The 20479-nt window shown below is 39.0% G+C and overlaps 4 protein-coding genes across 4 annotated transcripts; 2 read left to right on the top strand and 2 right to left on the bottom strand.

The window, feature by feature from the left end:
- Positions 1-37: 37 nt before the first annotated feature.
- Positions 38-2109, bottom strand: LOC131020345 (uncharacterized). Its single transcript, XM_057949096.1, has one exon. It carries the CDS (start codon positions 1818-1820, stop codon positions 114-116), a length of 1707 nt encoding a protein of 568 aa, XP_057805079.1. The 5' UTR covers positions 1821-2109; the 3' UTR covers positions 38-113.
- A 6957-nt stretch (positions 2110-9066) lies between these two features.
- On the top strand, positions 9067-10206 carry LOC131020344 (uncharacterized). Its single transcript, XM_057949095.1, has 4 exons — positions 9067-9196; positions 9270-9401; positions 9478-9642; positions 9724-10206. Exons 1-4 carry the CDS (start codon positions 9089-9091, stop codon positions 10162-10164), a joined length of 846 nt encoding a protein of 281 aa, XP_057805078.1. The 5' UTR covers positions 9067-9088; the 3' UTR covers positions 10165-10206.
- A 509-nt stretch (positions 10207-10715) lies between these two features.
- Positions 10716-11402, bottom strand: LOC131020343 (uncharacterized). Its single transcript, XM_057949094.1, has 2 exons — positions 11265-11402; positions 10716-11187 (listed from the first exon to the last, which is right to left on the bottom strand). The coding sequence occupies exons 1-2, from the start codon at positions 11381-11383 to the stop codon at positions 10731-10733; spliced, it is 576 nt and encodes a 191-aa protein (XP_057805077.1). The 5' UTR covers positions 11384-11402; the 3' UTR covers positions 10716-10730.
- Positions 11403-13439: 2037 nt separating this feature from the next.
- On the top strand, positions 13440-20090 carry LOC131020342 (diacylglycerol kinase 1). Its single transcript, XM_057949093.1, has 8 exons — positions 13440-13736; positions 14277-15733; positions 16582-16948; positions 17089-17165; positions 18144-18263; positions 18507-18671; positions 19301-19438; positions 19752-20090. The coding sequence occupies exons 2-8, from the start codon at positions 14564-14566 to the stop codon at positions 19899-19901; spliced, it is 2187 nt and encodes a 728-aa protein (XP_057805076.1). The 5' UTR covers positions 13440-13736; positions 14277-14563; the 3' UTR covers positions 19902-20090.
- Positions 20091-20479: the final 389 nt, after the last annotated feature.

The raw sequence follows: 20479 nt of genomic DNA, 5'->3' as shown, positions 1-20479 counted from the left end.
TTTGTGTGTGGGGGGGGGGATAGGGGCAGCCCCGTTCCTGACATTTAAGGGGCCCTAGGCAAAATAAGATAAAAGGGCCCTTTATATAATAAATACATATAAAAATGTCAATATCATAAAAAGCGATTTCTTCGAGCTTTTGCAGATGCAAAATCATTAATAATTACATCAATGTTAATATGTTCTAACATATCTTTCTCAATAGCCAAAATTGCCAAACCGTTCAACCTTTCTTGCGACATTGATGACCTCAGATAGGTTTTTATTAATTTAAGCTTTGAAAAGCTTCTTTCGGCAGATGCTACAGTCACAGGAACAGTTAATAAAATTCTATAAGCAATCGACACATTCGGATAGCAATCTGCAGATTTGACAAATGTAAGAATCTCAATGGCAGAACCCGAAAACAATGAATATATGCGTTGAATAACTCCAAAAAATGAAATAGCTTTAACACAAGAATGTGCCATATCACCAAGAGTAAGATTAAGACTATGGCAAGCACAAGGCATATATAAAGCTCTAGGATTTATTTCAAGAAATCGTTTTTGAACACCTTGATGTTTTCCTTTCATATTGGAACCATTATCATAACCCTGACCCCTCACATCATCAACATTAAGATCAAGGGACTTCAACACATTTTGCAGTTCATTAAAAAGTCCCAATCCAGTTGTATCATCAACTTTTAAAAACTCTAAAAAGAACTCCTCAATTTTAGTTTTATTATCAGACATATTCACACATCTAACTATAATAGTCATTTGTTCTTGATGACTCACATCAGGAGTACAATCAAGTATTATTGAAAAATATTTGGCCTTTTTAATGATCTTAATAATAGAGCTTTTAACACTTTCAGCCAAAAGAGAAATAAATTCATTTTGAATTTTATGCCCAAGGTAATGATAATGAATTTCACGATCTTGAATCCGTCTAACATGGTCTTGCATTATCACATCAAATTCTGCAATCATTTCAATCAATCCCAAAAAATTACCATTGCTATCTTGATATAATTTTTCATTGGAACCACGAAAGGCAAGATTATGTTTAGCTAGACATTTCACAACAGAAAATATTCTATGTAAAACTTGTCTCCAACGCTCTTTCTCTTTCATAATTTCATCTTGCACATATTTATCAATGGTTTCATTTGTATTCAATCTCATTCTCAATTCATTCCAAGTCTTCATATTAGACATATGTTCAACACTAAGTTCATGTTGTTGGAGTCTTTGGCTAATATGTTTCCAATCATTTAATCCTTCATTTGCCAACAAACTCACATTACTAATAGATTTGAACAACTTACAACAAAAACAATATACTTTATCAACATATTTGCAATAAACCAACCATTTTCTATCACTAGTCTCACCATTGCTAAGCTTTCTAGAATAATATGCATATGAAAAATGTCTAGAATTTTTATCTAAGGGAAACTCACAATTCAATTCTCTTATAGGGCCTTTTTCAACTAAAATGTCTATTGCTTTGGTATCAAGATTATTCCAATTTCTAGGATCATAGATATCAATAGGAGGAATAGTCTCTTTTTCTTTAGTAAGAGTAACAATTTCTTCTTCTTCTTCAATATTAGACACATTTGGCACAAAATTATGGTCAATAGAATCATCAATTTTATTTTCCTCATTGTCTAAATTTTCATTTGATGGATTCAAATTGTCATGAGAAGAAGAACCATCCTTTTTCAAAACAAATTTATCAAGAGCTCCTTGTTGTGATTTCCTTATATCATAATCTCTTTTTCTTTTTTTTCTTTTTTCACTTCCTGATAAATGTTTTCTTGGCAACATATTGATATTACAATTGATATCAAATAATATAACACTATAAGAGTTAAAGGGAACAATGGCACCTGGAAAATAAAGGGAAATAAACTGCCAGAGCAGTGGACAGTGGTGACCGGTGGGCCGCCTTTTTTCGGTGGTCGCCGCCGGTGGCCGGTGCAAGAAAGTGACGTTGGGAGTAGGGAGTTACAAGCAAAACAATTTTCTGGTCGGTGCCTCGGTGGGCTGCCTTTTCCTTAATTTCTTTTCCTTTGGAATTGCAAAAGAGACGTTGGGAGTAGGGAGTTGCGGGAACTGGGAAGAAGGAAATGTTGATTAAGAGAAAAGGAGGCAAAGTCAAAAAATAAAAAAGAGGAAAGGGAGGAAACGTGTGGAATTGGAAAAGAAGAAAGGTGGTTGTGGGCCTAGTTTGGACTAGTGTTAATGTAGTTCTTTTTATATTTGGAGGCCCAATACATATATGAAATTTTTTTTATTCCTACATAATAATTACATAAAAAAAAATTTTGGGGGCCCTATTTTGCCCTGGGCCCTAGGCGGCTGCACCCCTGGCCTAGGCCCAGGGCCGGCCCTGGATAGGGGAAGTTCTGATGAAACACTGTTTGAATCAAGTAGTGATAAGCTTAAGAGCGTCGAACACTTTGAGCTATGAGCTATAGTTTGAAATGTTACCAATGAATGTGATATGATATTTGATATATCCGTCTCTTTTCCTTATAATCCATCAAAGTATATATATGAGATATATTCATTAATCTGACATACTGCATCATTATGTTGTACTGAAAATGAGTGTTCTTATGTACTTGGATAAAATGGAAGCAATAGGCTACAGTATTTCTCACTACTAAAATCACATTTTCGCAAGAAGAGAAAAAGAAGATTCACTTTATATTCTGTTATTTCTTATTGTACTTTGCTATAATTTGGTGAGTGTGTATAGCATAGTTGAAGCCAACCCAAAAACAAAATAGTATTCCTAAAAAACATCATAATATTAAAATAATCATTTTGGTTAAGCAAAGACTAATGATAACCACAAAAATAAATGAGTAAAATTTTGAAGTAGCCAAAATGAAGCATAAAACACAATTTATGGCCACACATTGAAAAAACACAAATTTTGGCCATTTTTATTGATTTGGACGTTTTTGCCCTTAATGAGGCGGACTGGGTAGGATCAGGCACGCGGGTCGCGTGCCGGGTCGGGTTAGGCACTTATGGCACTATTAGTGCCATAAGTGCCAAGATGGCACTTATGGCACTGTGCCATAAGTGCCATCGGAAATCCAAAATAAAACCAAGTAAAATAGTCATTTTGGCACTTATGGTACTAATAGTGCCATAAGTGCCAACGAAAATTCAAAATAAAACTAAGTAAAATGATCATTTGGGCACTTATGGCACTAATAGTGCCATAAGTGCCATACGTGCAGCACAAATACAGAAACAACAACATCATTTAAACCCTAAATGGAACATCTAAACCCTAAATGGAACATCTAAACCCTAGGGGGAAGTGTGCACTTATGGCACTAATAGTGCCATAAGTTCCATACGTGCAGCACAGATCTGATCTGCCGCCGCCGCCGCCTCATCATCCGCCACCTGACCAATCCCTCCTCCACGCGTTTCAGAGGATCGGATCTCCTCCACCGCCGCCGCCTCATCCTCTACTCCGACGAATTCTGCCGCTGACTTCTGCTCGGCGCCGCTGCGATCAGATCAGCTCCGCCGCTGCGATCAGATCTGCTTGGCACCGCCGCTGCGATCAGATCTGCTCCGGTGACTTCTGCTCGGCGCCGCTGCCGCGTAGCCGCTGGAGAAAGAGAGAGGGAGATGAGAAGGAGAGAGGAGATAGCGCAGCCGCTGGAGAGAGAGAGGGAGATGAGAAAGAGAGAGGAAAGAGAGAGAAGGGTAGAATAGTCATGACATACAAAAAATGGCTAAAATTTATGTTTTTTCAAATGGTGGACAAAATTTGATGTTGTATGTTGAATAGGGCCATTTGGCCCTATTGTTTCAAAATAAAATCACATTAATTATAACATTCTTACCAAAATATCCTTTTTTTTATTTTAATATTTACTAGTATAATTTAAAATTCAAATTTTATTTAAAAATTTGAAATCTGTAAAAAAAAAAATCAAAATACATTTCCCCCACTACGGATGTAAGCAAATTGAATTGAAACTATTGTGTTCGATTTGAATTTGTAAAATACTTATATATTTGAATCGGTATTCGAATATTTTTCAAATTTTATTTGCGATTTGTATTTGATTCTCACATTGATTTGCTAAATTTTTCTAAATTATATTATAAACAATACATATTGAATATTTGAATTGGAATGTCATAATATTTGATTCAATTCAAATATATTCGATTCGTAATTTTGAAGGAAATATTTATAAAATAATATTTTAAATAATTTTTTTATTTTTTATTTTTTAAAAATTTGTTACAACCAAAAAAGGAAAAAACCCACTCACGCTCTAGCTCCTAGGGTAACTCGAACCCCCGACCTATTGGTTGGAGGGGAAGCGTCTTACCAACAGACTGCGCTTCATCGTCATAATATGAAGCTCACATACAATACATTTACCTAATATTATCAACAAATTCAAAAATTTAGAATCAAAGTGTTATATTTAAGTTTTGATTATTATTTTTCCCATATTCCTTTTTATTGAGTAAATATTATCGGATAAACTACAAACCACTTGTCCTTGACCTATAAAGTATCTGCATTTTTGTGATTTTAGGTTTGAATTTTAGAAAGAGCATAATTACATGATAATTTATTACCACTCCTACAAACTACAAACCTATTGTCCTTAACATATAAAGTACATGCACTTTGGTGATCATAGGTTCAATTTTAGAGAGAGCATAATTACAGGACAATTGATTACCACTCATACAATATATTTAATCTATAAAGTACATGCAATTTCGTGATCTTAGGTTTGAATCTTAGAGGAAGCATAATTACAGGATAATTTATTATTACGAAAGAGAAATAATACGCCGCACGCAGGCGGGATTGAACTCAAAACCTCTCACAAAGAAGAATATTTAAATGTCTTAACTTTGCCACTTGAGCAGTTATCTTATAGTGCAAAGTTTTAGTTTTTACGTAAATGAGTTTGTACTATAACTCAACCTTATAATCGAATATTTTCAATTACCGAATCAAAATATCATGGTTTTGAAAAATTAATCGAATAAAAAAAGTACTTGTATTTATATTCAAATCATAAAATATCATACTCCCTCTGTCCCAACGAAAGTAGCGTGTATTCTTTTTTGAGTTGTACCAACGAAAGTGGTGTATTTCTTTTTTTAGAAATAATTAGAGATAAGTAAGAGGTTAATTACATTAATTAAAACCCCCCTTATTTTACTTATTTGTTGGTTAGTGGGTAATTTTTTCGAATTTGCAATTTTAACGTGACTTTTGAAGTGTTGCAAATTAAATCATCACATTTTCAATTCTTGTAATGTCATCACCCCAATTTTTTCCGGTCGTCGTATTATTAAGTTGGAGTTCTCTACGTAATATTTATGTTATGATGCCGTTTGCAAAAAAACTACTAAATATTGAAAATTATGATGCAAATATAGGATATGAATCATATGATCCTTTTATAAATTGAAGAAATTTTTAATTGAAATTGTATGAAACGACGTCCTTTAGATCTCACCAAAAATGACATCGTCTTTACTAATCTCCGTAAGCTTCAATTCAACACTTCGGTGACTGGAAAAAATTTGGGTGGTCGAAATTACAAAAATTGAAAAGATGGTAATTTAATTCGTCACACTTTAAAAATCACATTAAAATTATAAATTTGAAATAGTTCGTGATTTTAATTGCCAAACTCTTTATAATTAATATTAAAAGTAGTGAAATTTTAAAAATTAAAAATAAATTAAATATTATTAGCGGTGAGATAAGATTTATACGAAGGAGAGAGAGATTAAATAATGGGTGAGATTTTTATCTAGCCCTTTGAATAAAATAAATAAGTTTTGTATCACACTCCATAAATAAATAAGTTTTGTAGCACATTCTTAATGGTCCCCACCAAATCTTTGATTTATTTAAAAATTTTGTTTTCTTTAAACAATAAAAAACGTGGCTGATAGAATCTTCTATCATTATCACGATTTGTCTTATTATGTCTCTCTCTCTCTCTCTCCAAAATCGTGATCTGATAGTATATCTTTTAGGGTTTAGGGTTTCTTTTCTTGCATGTACACGATTTGGAAGCATGAATCGTGAGGATCGGCTGAAAAGTGGTCAAACAAGAATCTTGTTTCAAATCATTCCCCAAAAAAAAGAATCTTATGCAAATATTGAGAAGACCGTGCACTATACACGGCTCTCTCTCTCTCTTCTATTATTCAGCTTCCAAATTCAAAAAAAAAAAGAGACACAAAAACCTTAAGGACCGTGCACTCCATACACTCCATACACGCCTCTCTCTCTCTAAGAAACTCAAGCCCACCGTGCACTCCATAAACTCAAGCCACTATGAGTTCAACGGAATCAGATTACGATGGGGAAGAGGCACAACGAGAAAGTCGCCCGAGTACATCAAGGAGGAGCGAACAATACCCGATGCCGAATCCGGTAAGTAACCGTGGCCTATATTTGTCAAAATTTGAGTTTATGTGTTTTGTATTGTTAAATTTGATTATTAGGTACACGGTTGTAGCATGTTTTAGACAATTATGTTGGTAATTTGCGAAATTTGGAATCTGGAAATTATTTTGAACAACCGTGTACAACCGTGTACGGTTCTTCAGTACACGGTTGTACACGGTTAGACAATTATGTTACACGGTTAGGATTAATTGATGTAATATGCCTTAATTGTGTATTTTTAACTTATAAAGGTATTTGTCGTACACGATTTAACCGTGTACAGCCGTACACGGTTTGCTCATCCATACACGGTTGTACACGGTTTCTCTAAAATCGTACACGGTTGATTTTAAATCATGTAATATGCCCTAATTGTGTATTTTAGACGTATAGAGGTATTTTTTGTACACGATTTAATCGTGTACAACCGTGTACAACCGTACACGGTTAGGGTATCCGTACACGGTTATACACGGTTGTACACGGTTGGTCTAGAATCTGTACACGGTTGATATTTTTTGATATTGATCATCATTTTGAATTAATTGCAGCCTCCGAGGCATGCTTGGTTACGTCCGTGCATGCAAGGTTATGCCGCACGTATCAATCACTACATCAAGGACAAGACACTGAAGGAAGTGGAGACATGTCTGACGCATTACGGGTGTCTTGAACAATTTAAGAAAGGTCCGTTTGGGCATTTACTTCAGTTGAAGAGGCAGGATAGTGCGAATGCCGCACTGCACCATCTTCTTGCACGGGAGTTGTATGACCAAGCATTCGGACCGTGGGAGAAGTGGTTCCACATTGGTGGACACGACATTCGATTCGGTGCTATGGAGTATTGTCTGGTGACGGGGTTGTGCTTCGGGCCATCCCCGCAGCATTTTGATCCTAATGTGGATCACCGTGTTGGGAAGCAGAGTCTATGGCACCGAGTTTTTAAAGGCAAGAAGTTGGAAGTGAAGGATCTGCGAAAGCGGTTCGTTAATCGCAGTATGGGCAATATTGCCGAGGATTATTTGAGGGTGGGCAATATTCTCGTGGCGTATGATCTCGTCTTTTGTCGGGATTATAAACACGTGCACGAGTGGGTGTGGGCACTGGTAGAGGACTATCAGAAATGGATCGACTTCCCGTGGGGCTCTTACTCATTCCAGATTTTGTGCCATGGGATGAGTGTGTTGAAGAAGCATCCCTCGGAGATTACAGGTATTAGGAGGACGTACCACTTCTATGGGCCCATATGGGCATTACAGATTTGGTCGTACGAGGCCATTCCGAGGTTGGGCCGCGCGTGTGGGGCTCGTGACTCGAGCTTCCAGATGCCACGATTGGTCAACTGGACGACTTGGAAGTCGGCTTCTGACTTCGCCCACTTTTTTGATGTTGATGAGGTAATTATTATTATTTTTTTACAGTTTCAATCCTTTTATTATGTTATGATTAACGAATAATGAAAAATGATCGATTCATCTTTGTGCAGGGCGAGTGTCACCAGACACTCGAACCGGTCGAGGAGGAGCATGATTCATGGTATTTGCAGACTCTGAGGCTTCCCGACCCTTTTTCTGTACGATTCCATCCTGGAGGGAAATATGCCGGCTTGACAGAGCCACTTGTACCGGAACCGCCTCCTCCTGTTAGGCCTCCTCCTGTGCAGAGGAGTAGCTCACGAGCAGATAGGGCTCGTGAGAAGCAGCCTGTCCCTGTCCCGAGGAGTAGCTCACGAGCAGAGAGGGCTCGTGAGAAGCAGCCTGTCCCTGTCCATGTCGAGCGACATAGGCAGACGTATGAGGAGCCGGCTGGCAGCCCGTCGAAGCGGCGCAGGTCAGAGGAGTTGGATGATCGCGAGCCTCAGGCAGACCGAGATGGGGATTATTGGAGGCGACGCGATGATGACCTGATTGCCCGTATCACACAGGAGCAGATCCGGACTGTGGTCCCAGAGATGCGGCGCGAGATACGGCGCGAGCTTGTAGACGACGACTCTGAGCATGGACTGGTCGCCAAAATTACGAAGAAGGTCATAGCCGCTGTGAAGGACATCTTTGGGAGACGTTCTTCTTCGAGGAGGCATAGATCATCATCCAGCCATGCCAGTCGTCATAGACATGGGAGTGAGGAGTACAACCAGCCGATACCCAGTCGCAGACGGTCTACATCTCACATTCCTAGTCCTAGGCGATCAGAGCGTGAGGATCCGCATCATGTTAGCCATAGGCACTCAGTTGGAGACATGGATCCGCCTCGTGGCAGTCAGAGACGCTCAGAGCGTGGAGAGGATCCACCCCCTGCGAGTCAGCGGCGATCTGCCTCACGTCACAGTGAGAGGGAGGCATCTATGAGGCGATCAGCCTCACATCATGGTGAGAGGCAGACATCTTTGAGGTGATCCGCCTCACGTCACAGTAATCGCCCAGGGCCATCGGCTGGGTACCATAGTCCAGAGACCCCTGCGCCTAAGGCGGGGGATGTAAGTGATGATCTGAATTTTTCCTGGACGTCGTCAGAGGAGGAGGCGGGTGCTAGAGAGAGGCCTCAATTGGTTATTGACCCGGCCTTGCCGTATGGTAAGGCCCTGGTGAAGGCGAAGAAGCGGGGCTTCAAGGCGTTTATGAGATCGCCGCCGGGTACTTATGTGCAAGTGATCGAGACGGGTTGGGTGATGTCCCAGGATCTATTCCACAAGATTCTGAATCCTCGCGAGGAGTTGGACGGGGAGGTATAATAATTTGATTGTACTGTGTTTCTTAAGATTTGCAGTGTACATAACTAATCATGATTTTTTTAAGCAGATATTAGACCTCTGGAATCTGAAGGCTCTCCGACGGCTCCGTCAAAATCAGCAGTGGATAGCTCGGGGAGAGACGAGGCTCGTTGCAGGCGTGACACGGGAGAGGACGCCGATAGCTTTTCTGGATTTTTATGTAAGTTTTTGACAGAATAATTTCTGTTTATGTATATACAACTACCTATAAATTAATCATGAATCTGTGATTGTAGGAGACCCTTTCCAGAGAGTTCAGGTCGTTGCATCCGGATGAGCCAGATTGGGACAACATTCAGGATCGACACGGATACGAGGAGTGGGTGGTGCCCGAAAAGCTGATCGCCATGTTTCATGGAACTGATTCAGGCCATACATGGCCTTGGTTGGAAGCGAAAGAGGTAAGTACAATATAAACATATTTTGGAATTTTTTAACTGAAATACGTAACGTTTCTAAATATTTTTCATATTGTGTTGCAGATTTTTGCTATGTGCAATCTCGATAAGAGTCATTGGTGTACTGTGGTTATATCTATCTCCGCATGGGAGGTGAGAGTGTATGACTCACTGGTACATGTGGAAGGTACACGAAAGCGTCGACAAAATGCAATGAAGCCAATCACTCGCCTGATGAATAAATTGCTGCACACTGTGGGTTATTATGCACACAATCCCGTGAGGTATGTTGCCGCTCCAGATATGCCTATGAATGTCGTCATTATGCCAATCAGAGAGCAATTCATCCAAGAAGATAGTGTAAGTTGTGGTGTGTTTGCATGTGCTTATCTGGATCGTTTGATTTGTGGCGCACCAACACGTGAGCAGCTGAGGACACCCGCACAGATACAAAAGTTTCGACAAATTATAGCTATTAGGATATGGGAGTTGTGTACGGATCCTCCCCCTATTCATTTCAGTTGATGAACATTTTTTTTGTGTTTAAAACGAATGTCTGTTAAAATACACTTGATTTGCTGTTGTTTTGTTTTTTGATTTGTGCTTATGTTTGGTGGTTTGCTGTTTTTGTGTTTGGCATGGTTGTTGGTTGTTAAAATACGGTTGATTTTATGACTTGTTGGTGTTTTTGGGGTGAACAAGGGCTAAATGGACTTTGTACACGGTTAGACCCTAACCGTGTACACCTTGGGACCAACCGTGTACGCAACCGTGCACGGAAGAACTCGAAAGCGTGTACAGCACACGGCTGCAGGGCTGCGTGTTCATCGCTACACGGTTGCGTACACGGTTGGTCCCAAGGTGTACACGGTTAGGGTCTAACCGTGTACAGAGGGCAGGCCACCGATTTTCAGCCCAAAAACACCTGTTTTTTGAATTTGAAAGCCAAATCAACATGTAGCAACAACAAATTCAATGTTCAAACAACAATCAAACAACCAAATTCATTTTCAAGATCAAATCGAGGACATGCATTCCTAGTGTGTGTTCCACTTAATCAAAACCAAATCTGACTCTGTATCCAGAATCACTCACAACCCAACATTTTGAGGACATGCATTCCTAGTGTGTGTTCCACTCCTACAAATTCCGCATTTCTTCTTTTGTCGCCTTCGTGCATCGGGTGGTTGCTCGACACCCTCCACTGGCACGTTCAAGTCCAATGGTCCCACTTGCGCTTTGCATCTCCGGGCATTGTGACCTCCACCCTTGCAACGTGAGCATACTTGAGGTCGAGAATTAGGAGTACCCGAAGTAGGAGGAGCCGAATTAGGAGGACCCTCAACTGCTGAACGAGCCCTACTCAACTTCGGTCGTCCCGCATGGACCGTGATATCCGGGGGTTTCACAACATAGGCTGATATCTCATCGGGCACATTCCAATACGTAGGATGTGGAACGGGAACAATACGCTCCATATATGTGGCCAACAGCACGGATTGTTTGAAATATCCTCCAACAAAATCCGTGACTTGCAGTCCTGCACGCCTAATAAAATGCAAAGATAAAAAGATAAATTTACAAAAAATTACTTCAATATGCAAAATTTGTAATAAATGAGATACCTAATAGCGGCACAAGCATGACGACACGGAATGTCATCCAGGTCGAACTGAGCACAACTACAAGTCCGATTCTCGAGATCGACAATGTAGAATGCATGATCATCCTCAACACTAAACATGTGCGTCGTCGTCCCTCGAACGGCCAATTGCTGACCCGCTTCGAACGGGTCGTACTGGAACGATGCACGGCGTACTCCACGTGATTCTCCATATGGTACAGGCCAACAGCGATTGCCAAATCATCCTTCGACCGGAATAGAGCCCCCACTGATAATATCCCGCTCTCCAATACGTTACAATCCTCCCAACCTAATGCCGGCGCATCATCAAAATCGAGGACTGGAATCCCCCAGTCACGTGCCTCAAGCTGCTGAACTCCAACACGAGGCTCGACATCGGGATGATCATCCGATGTGAAATTCTGAGGCCCTGTCTGTCTCCACGCTTCCTGTTCAGTCGACACTGAATCCAATATCTCTCTGCGTCGTGTCGCCTCTTCTTCCTCATCCGAAGACTCGGACTCGTCTTCCTCCTCCTGCGAAGATGAATCGTCCCTACTATCATCGTGTGTAGGGATACTTCTTCCAACGTCCGTCTCGATAGGAAACACAGTAGACCGCTGTCCCTCATAATATACCCGCTCTTGAGTCTGAGGAACCGGAGCCGCAGATTGTTTGCCCTTCTCGATCACGTAAACAACGGGATATTTCTTATGCTCGGAAATCAGCCGGTTCAAATCCGAATCAGTCTTCAAAGCCACTTTTATTCTTCGCCCTTCGTCCGTGGTCGATGTGTAGAAAAGCATATAAGTGGATCGACCATCCTCGTTTAATTGATCGTGCACCTCTTGCATCAACTTCGCATGACAAAGGTCTTCCTTAGACATGTACACGACAACCTCATCGCCTCCTTCATACTCGGTTAATTTCCACTGACCACTGTGCCGTATAACGATTGCTTGAAACGACATCTGCTTCAAAACGACAAAAATACAACATTTAAATACACAAACAGGAAACCGTGTACCCCAATACATCAACTGAATATACAAACATGCTAAAAATAACCTCAAAATCATATTCAACCCAACCGTGTACAACAAATTCGACCACCGTGTACAACCGTGTACACAACCGTGTACACAGAAACCCTAACCGTGTACAGCAGAACACTAAGGGTTCAAAAATAAGGTAATTTGCGTACAGAGTGTTTTTTATGCCGTTTTTTAGTCCAAAACATGTAATAAGTTATATATATAACATAATTATTGAAATAAACAACAAAAAATCACTAAAACTCAAACCGTGTACAACCGTGTACAACCGTGTACTCTAGAACACCAACCGTGTACAGCCGAAAATTAAAAAAAAATATGTATTTCACATACCTTATGTAATACAAGCCTTTAGATGATTTTTTTTTGAATTTTTGAGCAACCGTGTATGAGTCGTGTATGTGTATTGAGAGGATTTTCTTCTTCTTTCTTGTTCAAATGTCTGATGAATGAACATTTGGTTGGTATCCTTCATTAACTACCCACAGCAGCCGTGTACGGAGCATTTAATTTCGTGAATTTAAGGTTGTTTCCTTAACAAGTGTTTGAGTTGGTGTAAATGCACCCAACAACCATAATATCACATAAAATCACGCCATAAACGTGAATAGAGAGAGAGAGAATCAGATTTTGCTTATTTTTAAATCACATTTTAACGTGATTTCGGTTATTTTTAAATCAAAGAGAGAGAATCAGATTTTGATCACATAAATTCACGCCATAATGCCATAAGATATGGTTTGCTTACTCAGTTTTAATTTTAACGTGAATAGAGAGAGAGAATCAGATTTTGATTTTATTTGGTTATTTTTAAATAAAAAATAAGTAATATGTCACTATCATTCACTTTATTGACTTGTACTTATGTACTTTAGGTCAAATATGCTACAAAACTTATTTATTTATGGGGTGTGATACAAAACTTATTTATTTTATGAAAAGTGCTACTACTATGTATTGTCACTTAAATAATTTATCCAAAAATCAATTAACGTCCATTACGCGACAGCAGGTAGTCAAAGGCAGGACCCATGACCAACTGTACTTTCCCATTCCTGAGGGGCCCCACAGCCCACACTTAACGCATTTATTTCACGCCACGTGTCTTCTAGATTCCATTTCCAAAGTTCCCCTCTCTCTCCAGACGATGTTCAGTGGGAATCTCGATTCCACAGAATCTCTAAATAAGAAAGATTTTGAATCAAAAATAATACGCAAAAACATATTGATAGATTTCCCGAAACGCATGTAATTTTGCCAGAAACAACCATTTTCGCACGTTCAATCCGCACAGGATCACGAGCTAAGGAACAACAAATATCGCATTTATTCCTTCCCCTGTCCCGTGATTGATTCCATTGCTTGCGGGATAAACATTGCCTCGCTGTTCGTAGGGTTTCGTCGGTGTTGATCTCTTCGTGAGTTTTCCGTTTAGATACACATTTATTTTCTGCGAGATTGTTACATTTTTTTTTTTTTTGTTGGTTGCTTAACGTTGAAGAAAAGTACGTGGATTTTGTTAATTTGTTGTCTGTTGTTGGAGATTGAGTTTTTGCAACTATGCGCAAATTTACCCTGGTGTGTCAGGGAGAGAATAAGGTTAATTTGGTTTTCATGGGGGGTTGCCATGAATGACTGTTTGTTTCGGATAATGTTAGTTGATAAGCTGGTGGTACTTGTTTTAGCAAAACATTTCGATTATTGGTTTGCCGTTAAGATACCCTAGGTGCATTAGAAATAGCAGAATGTTGTTTTTCTAAAATAATGCTAAACTGCATTGTGTTATGACCTAAATATTTTTTTTAAGATTTAAGAATAAAAAGGTGTTTTCCACCACCTGATCTGCTTTCCTATAGATTCCAAGTTTTGGCATTACATGGGTGCGTGCAATTTATGTGTGGTGTAGCATTTGATCTTGCATGGTTTAACTTCTGAAGTTATTTATTTCATTCTCACAGTTAAGGAGCTTCACAAGAAGAGGTTAGATGATTGACCAAGTGAGGCATTTTCAGGCAAATAATGTTTCGGATAAGTTGAAACTTTCTGAAAGAGTGTAGTGGAGTCATTTGATAGTTTCTGCAAAGCCGATATTTTCAATTTATAGCCAGTGGTGAATATACAATCAATTTGGGATGTAAGATATGGTGTCTGTAACCTCAATGGGGACTGAAGCTGACAACCTGGATACGGATGAGCTATTTTTCTTGTGTATGTGTGAGCAGACTGTTAGAGAATTATTGTAGACATGGATGACTTGGATTTTGATGCTCTTCTTCCCAGCTGGATAAATCCAGCTGAAATGACAGAATCTCATCTGTTTATTATATCTTGCTTCACTGCTGGTTTGGTGGGCATATTAACCATTTTTTATACAGCTTTCCAGTGGAGAAGAAATATCAACTTAACTTGGATGAGAGCCATAGCCAGGTCAAAGAAAAACCCCAAAACAAGGCACAAGGTTTGCATGGCTCCTCATACTTGGGTTTTGGAATCTGTAACTCGAGGGAAAAGCTTAAACTGCTGTGTTTGTTTAACGTCTGTCTCACCTTCCCAAACTCTCAGCCAAATGGTAGCTTCAGATAGTTTTATTCACCGTTGCAGCATATGTGGTGCAGCGTCCCACTTGGGCTGCTCCTCTAATGCCCACAAAGACTGTAAGTGTGTGTCGATGTTTGGTTATGAACAAATGATGCATCAATGGGCAGTGCGGTGGACGGAGGTAACAGATCAACCTGATGAATCCTCATTCTGTTGCTACTGTGAAGAGCCATGCAGTGGTACTTTTCTTGGGGGATCCCCAATATGGTGTTGCTTATGGTGTCAGCGCTTGGTGCATGTTGACTGCCATGGTAGTTTGTTCAATGACACAGGGGATGTATGTGATTTGGGCCCTTATAGAAGGCTTATGCTATCACCTCTATATGTAAAGCAATTTTATAGGACTTCTTCTGGTGGATTTCTGAGTTCCATCACTCAAGGAGCCAATGAGATTGCATCTTCTGTGCGTGCTAGCATAAGAAGTCAAAGTATGAAATATAAGCATGGAGTTGAGATCTTAAATGATACTAGTAATAATAGTAATATGAGTGACACCTCCTCGGAGATTGCTACGGAGACCAGTCAGATGGTGAATGGCTCTCATAAAATTGAAGAAAACCAAAACAGTCATACAAATGCCGAGGAGGTGGACCGACACGGAGAAGCAAAAACGATGGAAAATGGTCCTAGTTTGAAAAGAAGCTCATCTATTAATCAAAAGGAGGAGACTCAGTTAGGAGGCTTGAGACAAAAGTATGAACTAAATGATCTGCCGCCAGATGCAAGGCCCTTACTTGTCTTCATCAACAAAAAGAGTGGAGCTCAACGAGGAAATTCACTCAAGCAGAGACTGAATATTCTACTGAATCCTGTACAGGTCAGAGTTGTTTTAGGCAGTATCAATATCATTTAATCTAGGCCTCATTTGAACCAAATATGCATTAGAACAAGTCTGGAATGTCTGACCATAACTTGTATCTATCTATATATCTTGGAAAACATTGTTGCAGTGATGATAGTTGCATCCTTCCAGTTAGGATAGTTGGAGCTTAAGAATGAAGATAAAATATATTTGTCCATGGTAAATACCAAGTTTTCCCTTTTGGGTTAAAAACTTTTTGTTTTTATTTCTATGTGCTGTCTTCCCCTCCAAATATTTTAGTGAAACTCATTATGTAAGAAGTGGTTGGAAATCTAAGAGCTGCATAGAAAGGAGTAGCTGCATCATGTATGCTTTTAGCCATTATCTGTATCACTTGCTTATGAATATGTTCTTCAATAACCATAAATGGTTTTCATTGCCCATCAGTTTCTCGTGATTACGGCTAGTATGATGAGGTTGAAGGATCATCTGAAATTAGAAACATTTATCAAGATGAAAATTTAAGTAGGATGGTGGGCTTTCTAAAATCTTTCAATCAGTGGTAGTTTAAGACTAGCATTTCTATTCCAATATGGTCCAGATAGTGCAATGAAGGCAAAGAATGTCCAGATATATGAAGTTTTGCATCTAGGCAGATATCTCTCTCATTGTTGTTTTGACTCCATTATATTATATTTTGTGTGTGGAAGTCCGCCCCCCTTTTTTTTGGGGGTGGGGGGGGGGGTGGGGGGCTCCCTGCATGTCCTTAATATCTTTCTCTATTTACTTTATCAAAATGAATTTAAATATTCCTACAGGAATTGCTCTATCTTTTGACTCATGAATTAGTTGGTTTGCTTTAGGTTTTCGAATTAAGCTCAACACAAGGACCAGAAGCTGGACTTTACTTGTTTAGGAAGATGCCTCATTTCCGAATTCTTGTTTGTGGAGGAGATGGTACTGTTGGCTGGGTACTGAATGCAATAGACAAGCAAAACTTTGTTTCTCCTCCACCAGTGGCCATTCTTCCTGCTGGGACTGGAAACGATATGGCTCGAGTACTTTCTTGGGGGGCTGGCCTAGGTTCAGTTGAGAGGCAAGGAGGCCTGTACACATTATTAGATCACATAGAACATGCTGCAGTTACTATGCTTGATAGATGGAAGGTATCGATCTCGAGCCAGCACAGGAAACCACTCCATTCTCCTAAGTTTATGAACAACTATCTTGGTATATTTCGTGTCAAACTTCTTGGCCGTATTTAGTTTATTGATTTGTAACTTCTCTTGACAACCTTGCACCAATTTTACACAGATAAATTTGTATACAAAATGTGTGCCTTACCTCACGAACAATTGCTGCTCTTGCAGGGGTTGGATGCGATGCAAAAGTTGCTTTGGAAATCCATAATATGAGAGAAGAGAACCCTGATAAGTTCTACAATCAGGTAGATGCAGTTAGTTTGTGCTATCAAGGATGGTCACAGCTTCTGGAAATGAAATCATCGTGCTTGTTAATTATTTTTGAATACTTTTGATGGTCTTTTCTAAGTGACTAGAATGCTTTACGTTTTTATTTTTCCTAAAACATTGTAATATGCCAATGGCAGTGAAACCTCGATCTATCTGGAAATTACTAGCAAATGACAGAGTGGGTGTCTTATTATTGATATTACATTCTTGGCTTGAAGATGCATGTGACCATTATCTGATTATTGGTATTTTTGTTGAAGGGGAGCTGTAGGTTTCTTAAGCTTCAAGATCGTCTCATTTACAAATTCAGTAAAAAATTGACATAGATATGTCCCTAAATTACTGTCATTCAGTCTCTCGAAAATTTTGCTCATTCACTTTGGTTTGTTCATCTATAGCCAAATAATTTGTGCTTAGAGCGCCTTGTAGACTTGTCTGTTCATTCTATTTTGCAGGTAATGACAGAGATTTGAAGTTATTTCTTCCATTTTTGTTTGATATGTTCTATGATTTCCTTATGTTCATTGGGCTTCATGCTGTGGGTTCTTTTTATCTTTGGTATGTTATGTTTTATTTATAGGCATTAATTGTCTATGACTTGAAATTAGCTTATGCTAAGTCACGTTTTGAATTTGGAATCAGATGATGTACTAGATATGAAGCTAAATGTGGTTTGTCGAACTCAAGTCAATGTCTGTGTACTTATCTATTTGCCTATTTCTCAAAAAGTTCTTATTAAATAATAGAAAATGCCTTTTATTTCTCAAGTTGCTAATGCACTAATGTACTTGCACTTAGCAAATATCAATGTGGATGGGAGTCATTAAGTGTCTTTGTGTGCTGCACTTGTGCATATTTTCCACTTCTGGTGAAGGCCCTAGCATTGGCTAAAGTCCTTCATTCATAAAATAGATTACTTTTATATCTAACTCAAAATAACTTGTGTCTTGCAGTTCATGAATAAGGTTCTGTATGCAAGAGAAGGTGCTAAGAGTATAATGGATAGGACATTTGCCGACTTCCCCTGGCAGGTTCGGGTTGAGGTAGATGGTGTTGAGGTTGAGGTTCCAGAGGTAAGTGCAATGTAGTTATGAATACCTGATATATCCTTAGAGTGCACCTTCTTGAACCTTCATGCAAAATATCTTCCACAAAACTGTTCTGCCATTTTACCTTAAGTTCATCTTTTCCTACTTATTCACTATCAACTTTTCTTTTTTTTCAAATCTAAGTTTAAGTCTATATAAAATATTGTATAACAACCAAACTAATGCAGCATTCTCATTGGAAGTGATTTGTTGCTTCATCGATTTTAGGATGCTGAGGGCGTCCTTGTAGCTAATATTGGGAGTTATATGGGTGGTGTCGACCTATGGCAGAATGAAGATGAGAGCTATGATAATTTTGATCCTCAATCTATGCATGACAAAGTGCTTGAGGTAGTAAGCATTTCAGGGACATGGCATCTTGGAAAGCTGCAGGCATGTCAAACTCCTTTTTCCTTTGAGATATTAATGACATTATGAAGCTCTTCTGATGCAGGAATTTTCCTACAAATGAAACCCACAGCCAGTTAGTTGGAGATTAGATTGAACTAGATGGTTTAAATCTGATCTGAAGACACCTGAAACATCATTTGAAGAATATATAATATCAATATCACATGTTTTCTAAGAAAAAATTTCTATACTTGCAAGGCTAATACTGCTCGAGCTCTTGAATGGATCATTCTTTTGTCATACCAATATGATGTCTTAGGGTGCTTTGCATTTGAGATTTTGGGTCAAGGATTTCCATCCCAGAGCAAAAATATTCTTGCACTAAATTTGATAATTACTTTATAAGCATTGTAATTAAAAATTATAGCTGTTTTCCATCATTATGATTAATTTGACATTGACTTAGCATTTGATCAACAGAGAACCATAGTACTAAATTATTTCCCCCAGTAATAAATGTTTCATTCCAAAATGCTACATTAAGGTTTGATCTAGAAAATAGTGTTTTGCAGGAGCACATATTCGTTTTCATGAGAGAAGGTGAAGTATTTGCAACTTTAATTACGACTGACCACTAATCTATTATATTGTTTATCATGTGTCTTGGATAGGTTGGGCTATCTCAGGCTCGCCGGCTTGCACAGGGGCAGTCAATTAAGATTCAGATTTTTTCTGGCTTGCCGGTTCAAATAGATGGAGAACCATGGTTCCAACCGCCTTGTTCTTTAACCATCACACATCACGGACAGGTCTTGCTCCGCCTCCTCTTCCTCCCTTCCCCACCAAAATCGTGCTATTCTTAGGATGAAAATGCTTTATTTTTCATGAAACAATTATCTGTATAAAAATAATGGTTTGTTGTTAAGTTTTTCATAGAAACCAAGTCTTGCCTTTTACCTCAAATTATCTCATTTTTTCAACTTATCTGGGGGAAGTCTCTTATGAATTTATTCAGAATGATCATTACGGTGTTTGTTCCTATTATCAAACATCAAGAGGTGTAGCTTATAGTCTTGTCATAGGGTTCTGATTTTTAATCGGTGGACGTATTTTAACTAACAGGCGTTTATGTTGAAGAGAGCTGCAGAAGAACCTCTTGGCCATGCAGCTGCAATTATTGCTGATGTCCTTGAGAATGCCGAAACTAGTCATGTCATCAATGCATCACAGAAAAGGGCACTGCTTCAAGAAATGGCTCTGAGGCTATCTTAGGTTATCGCTTACGTTTAGCTATAATCATGTCTGTTGATGTATCAAAATGATCAGTTTGTCTCACCGTCTTCCTTTTTACTGGTGATCTCTATTTCGTGTGTTGTATTTACAAGAAAGAGAAGAAAGCTGTTAGCCAGACCTTATTGTATACAAACAATCCTCTTCAATGTGAAGCAAATTCTTTTAGCAGATTGCTGATATGGGATATTGCATTTTCCTCTTTTGCTTCTAACATGTCCTAGGTATGATGGTTTATATCACATGTTCTTAGATCTAAACCAGAAACAGCTTCAAGTTGAGACCATGGCCAGAAGTCGGATCCTACTGGAAGATTTTCATGCCGATGGATAGACTGAGAGAAAAGCTAGCAAGTTATTGTCAACTTGAAAGGTAATTTTGCTTTCATGAGCTAATTGGTTGTGTTACAATGTATATCATCTGAAAGACAGATATTCTTGCAGAGTGATTCTAGTTGTTGTATGAAAAGCATATGCATCTCAAACTTGCACCTTTAGCTGTTGGAGTTATGCCCTCTCAGTAAGCTGCACTTGACCCTGTTCCAGAGCCTCAGAACAATT

The sequence above is a fragment of the Salvia miltiorrhiza genome, chromosome 4 (assembly GCF_028751815.1).
Source record: "Salvia miltiorrhiza cultivar Shanhuang (shh) chromosome 4, IMPLAD_Smil_shh, whole genome shotgun sequence".
NCBI classification, from domain to species: domain Eukaryota; kingdom Viridiplantae; phylum Streptophyta; class Magnoliopsida; order Lamiales; family Lamiaceae; genus Salvia; species Salvia miltiorrhiza.
Note: the sequence above shows the minus strand (reverse complement) of the source record. Positions and strands in the feature narration are given on the sequence as shown.

Coding starts and splice junctions, on each gene's coding strand:
- LOC131020345 (XM_057949096.1), bottom strand. CDS start 1,820: ATGTTGCCAAGAAAACATTTATCAGGAAGTGAAAAAAGAAAAAAAAGA.
- LOC131020344 (XM_057949095.1), top strand. CDS start 9,089: ATGAGATCGCCGCCGGGTACTTATGTGCAAGTGATCGAGACGGGTTGG. Junction 9,402..9,477: donor TAGCTTTTCTGGATTTTTAT/GTAAGTTTTTGA, acceptor CTGTGATTGTAG/GAGACCCTTTCCAGAGAGTT. Junction 9,643..9,723: donor CTTGGTTGGAAGCGAAAGAG/GTAAGTACAATA, acceptor ATTGTGTTGCAG/ATTTTTGCTATGTGCAATCT.
- LOC131020343 (XM_057949094.1), bottom strand. CDS start 11,383: ATGTTTAGTGTTGAGGATGATCATGCATTCTACATTGTCGATCTCGAG. Junction 11,188..11,264: donor CATGCTTGTGCCGCTATTAG/GTATCTCATTTA, acceptor GCATTTTATTAG/GCGTGCAGGACTGCAAGTCA.
- LOC131020342 (XM_057949093.1), top strand. CDS start 14,564: ATGGATGACTTGGATTTTGATGCTCTTCTTCCCAGCTGGATAAATCCA. Junction 16,949..17,088: donor GTTTATGAACAACTATCTTG/GTATATTTCGTG, acceptor CTGCTCTTGCAG/GGGTTGGATGCGATGCAAAA. Junction 18,264..18,506: donor TTGAGGTTGAGGTTCCAGAG/GTAAGTGCAATG, acceptor CATCGATTTTAG/GATGCTGAGGGCGTCCTTGT.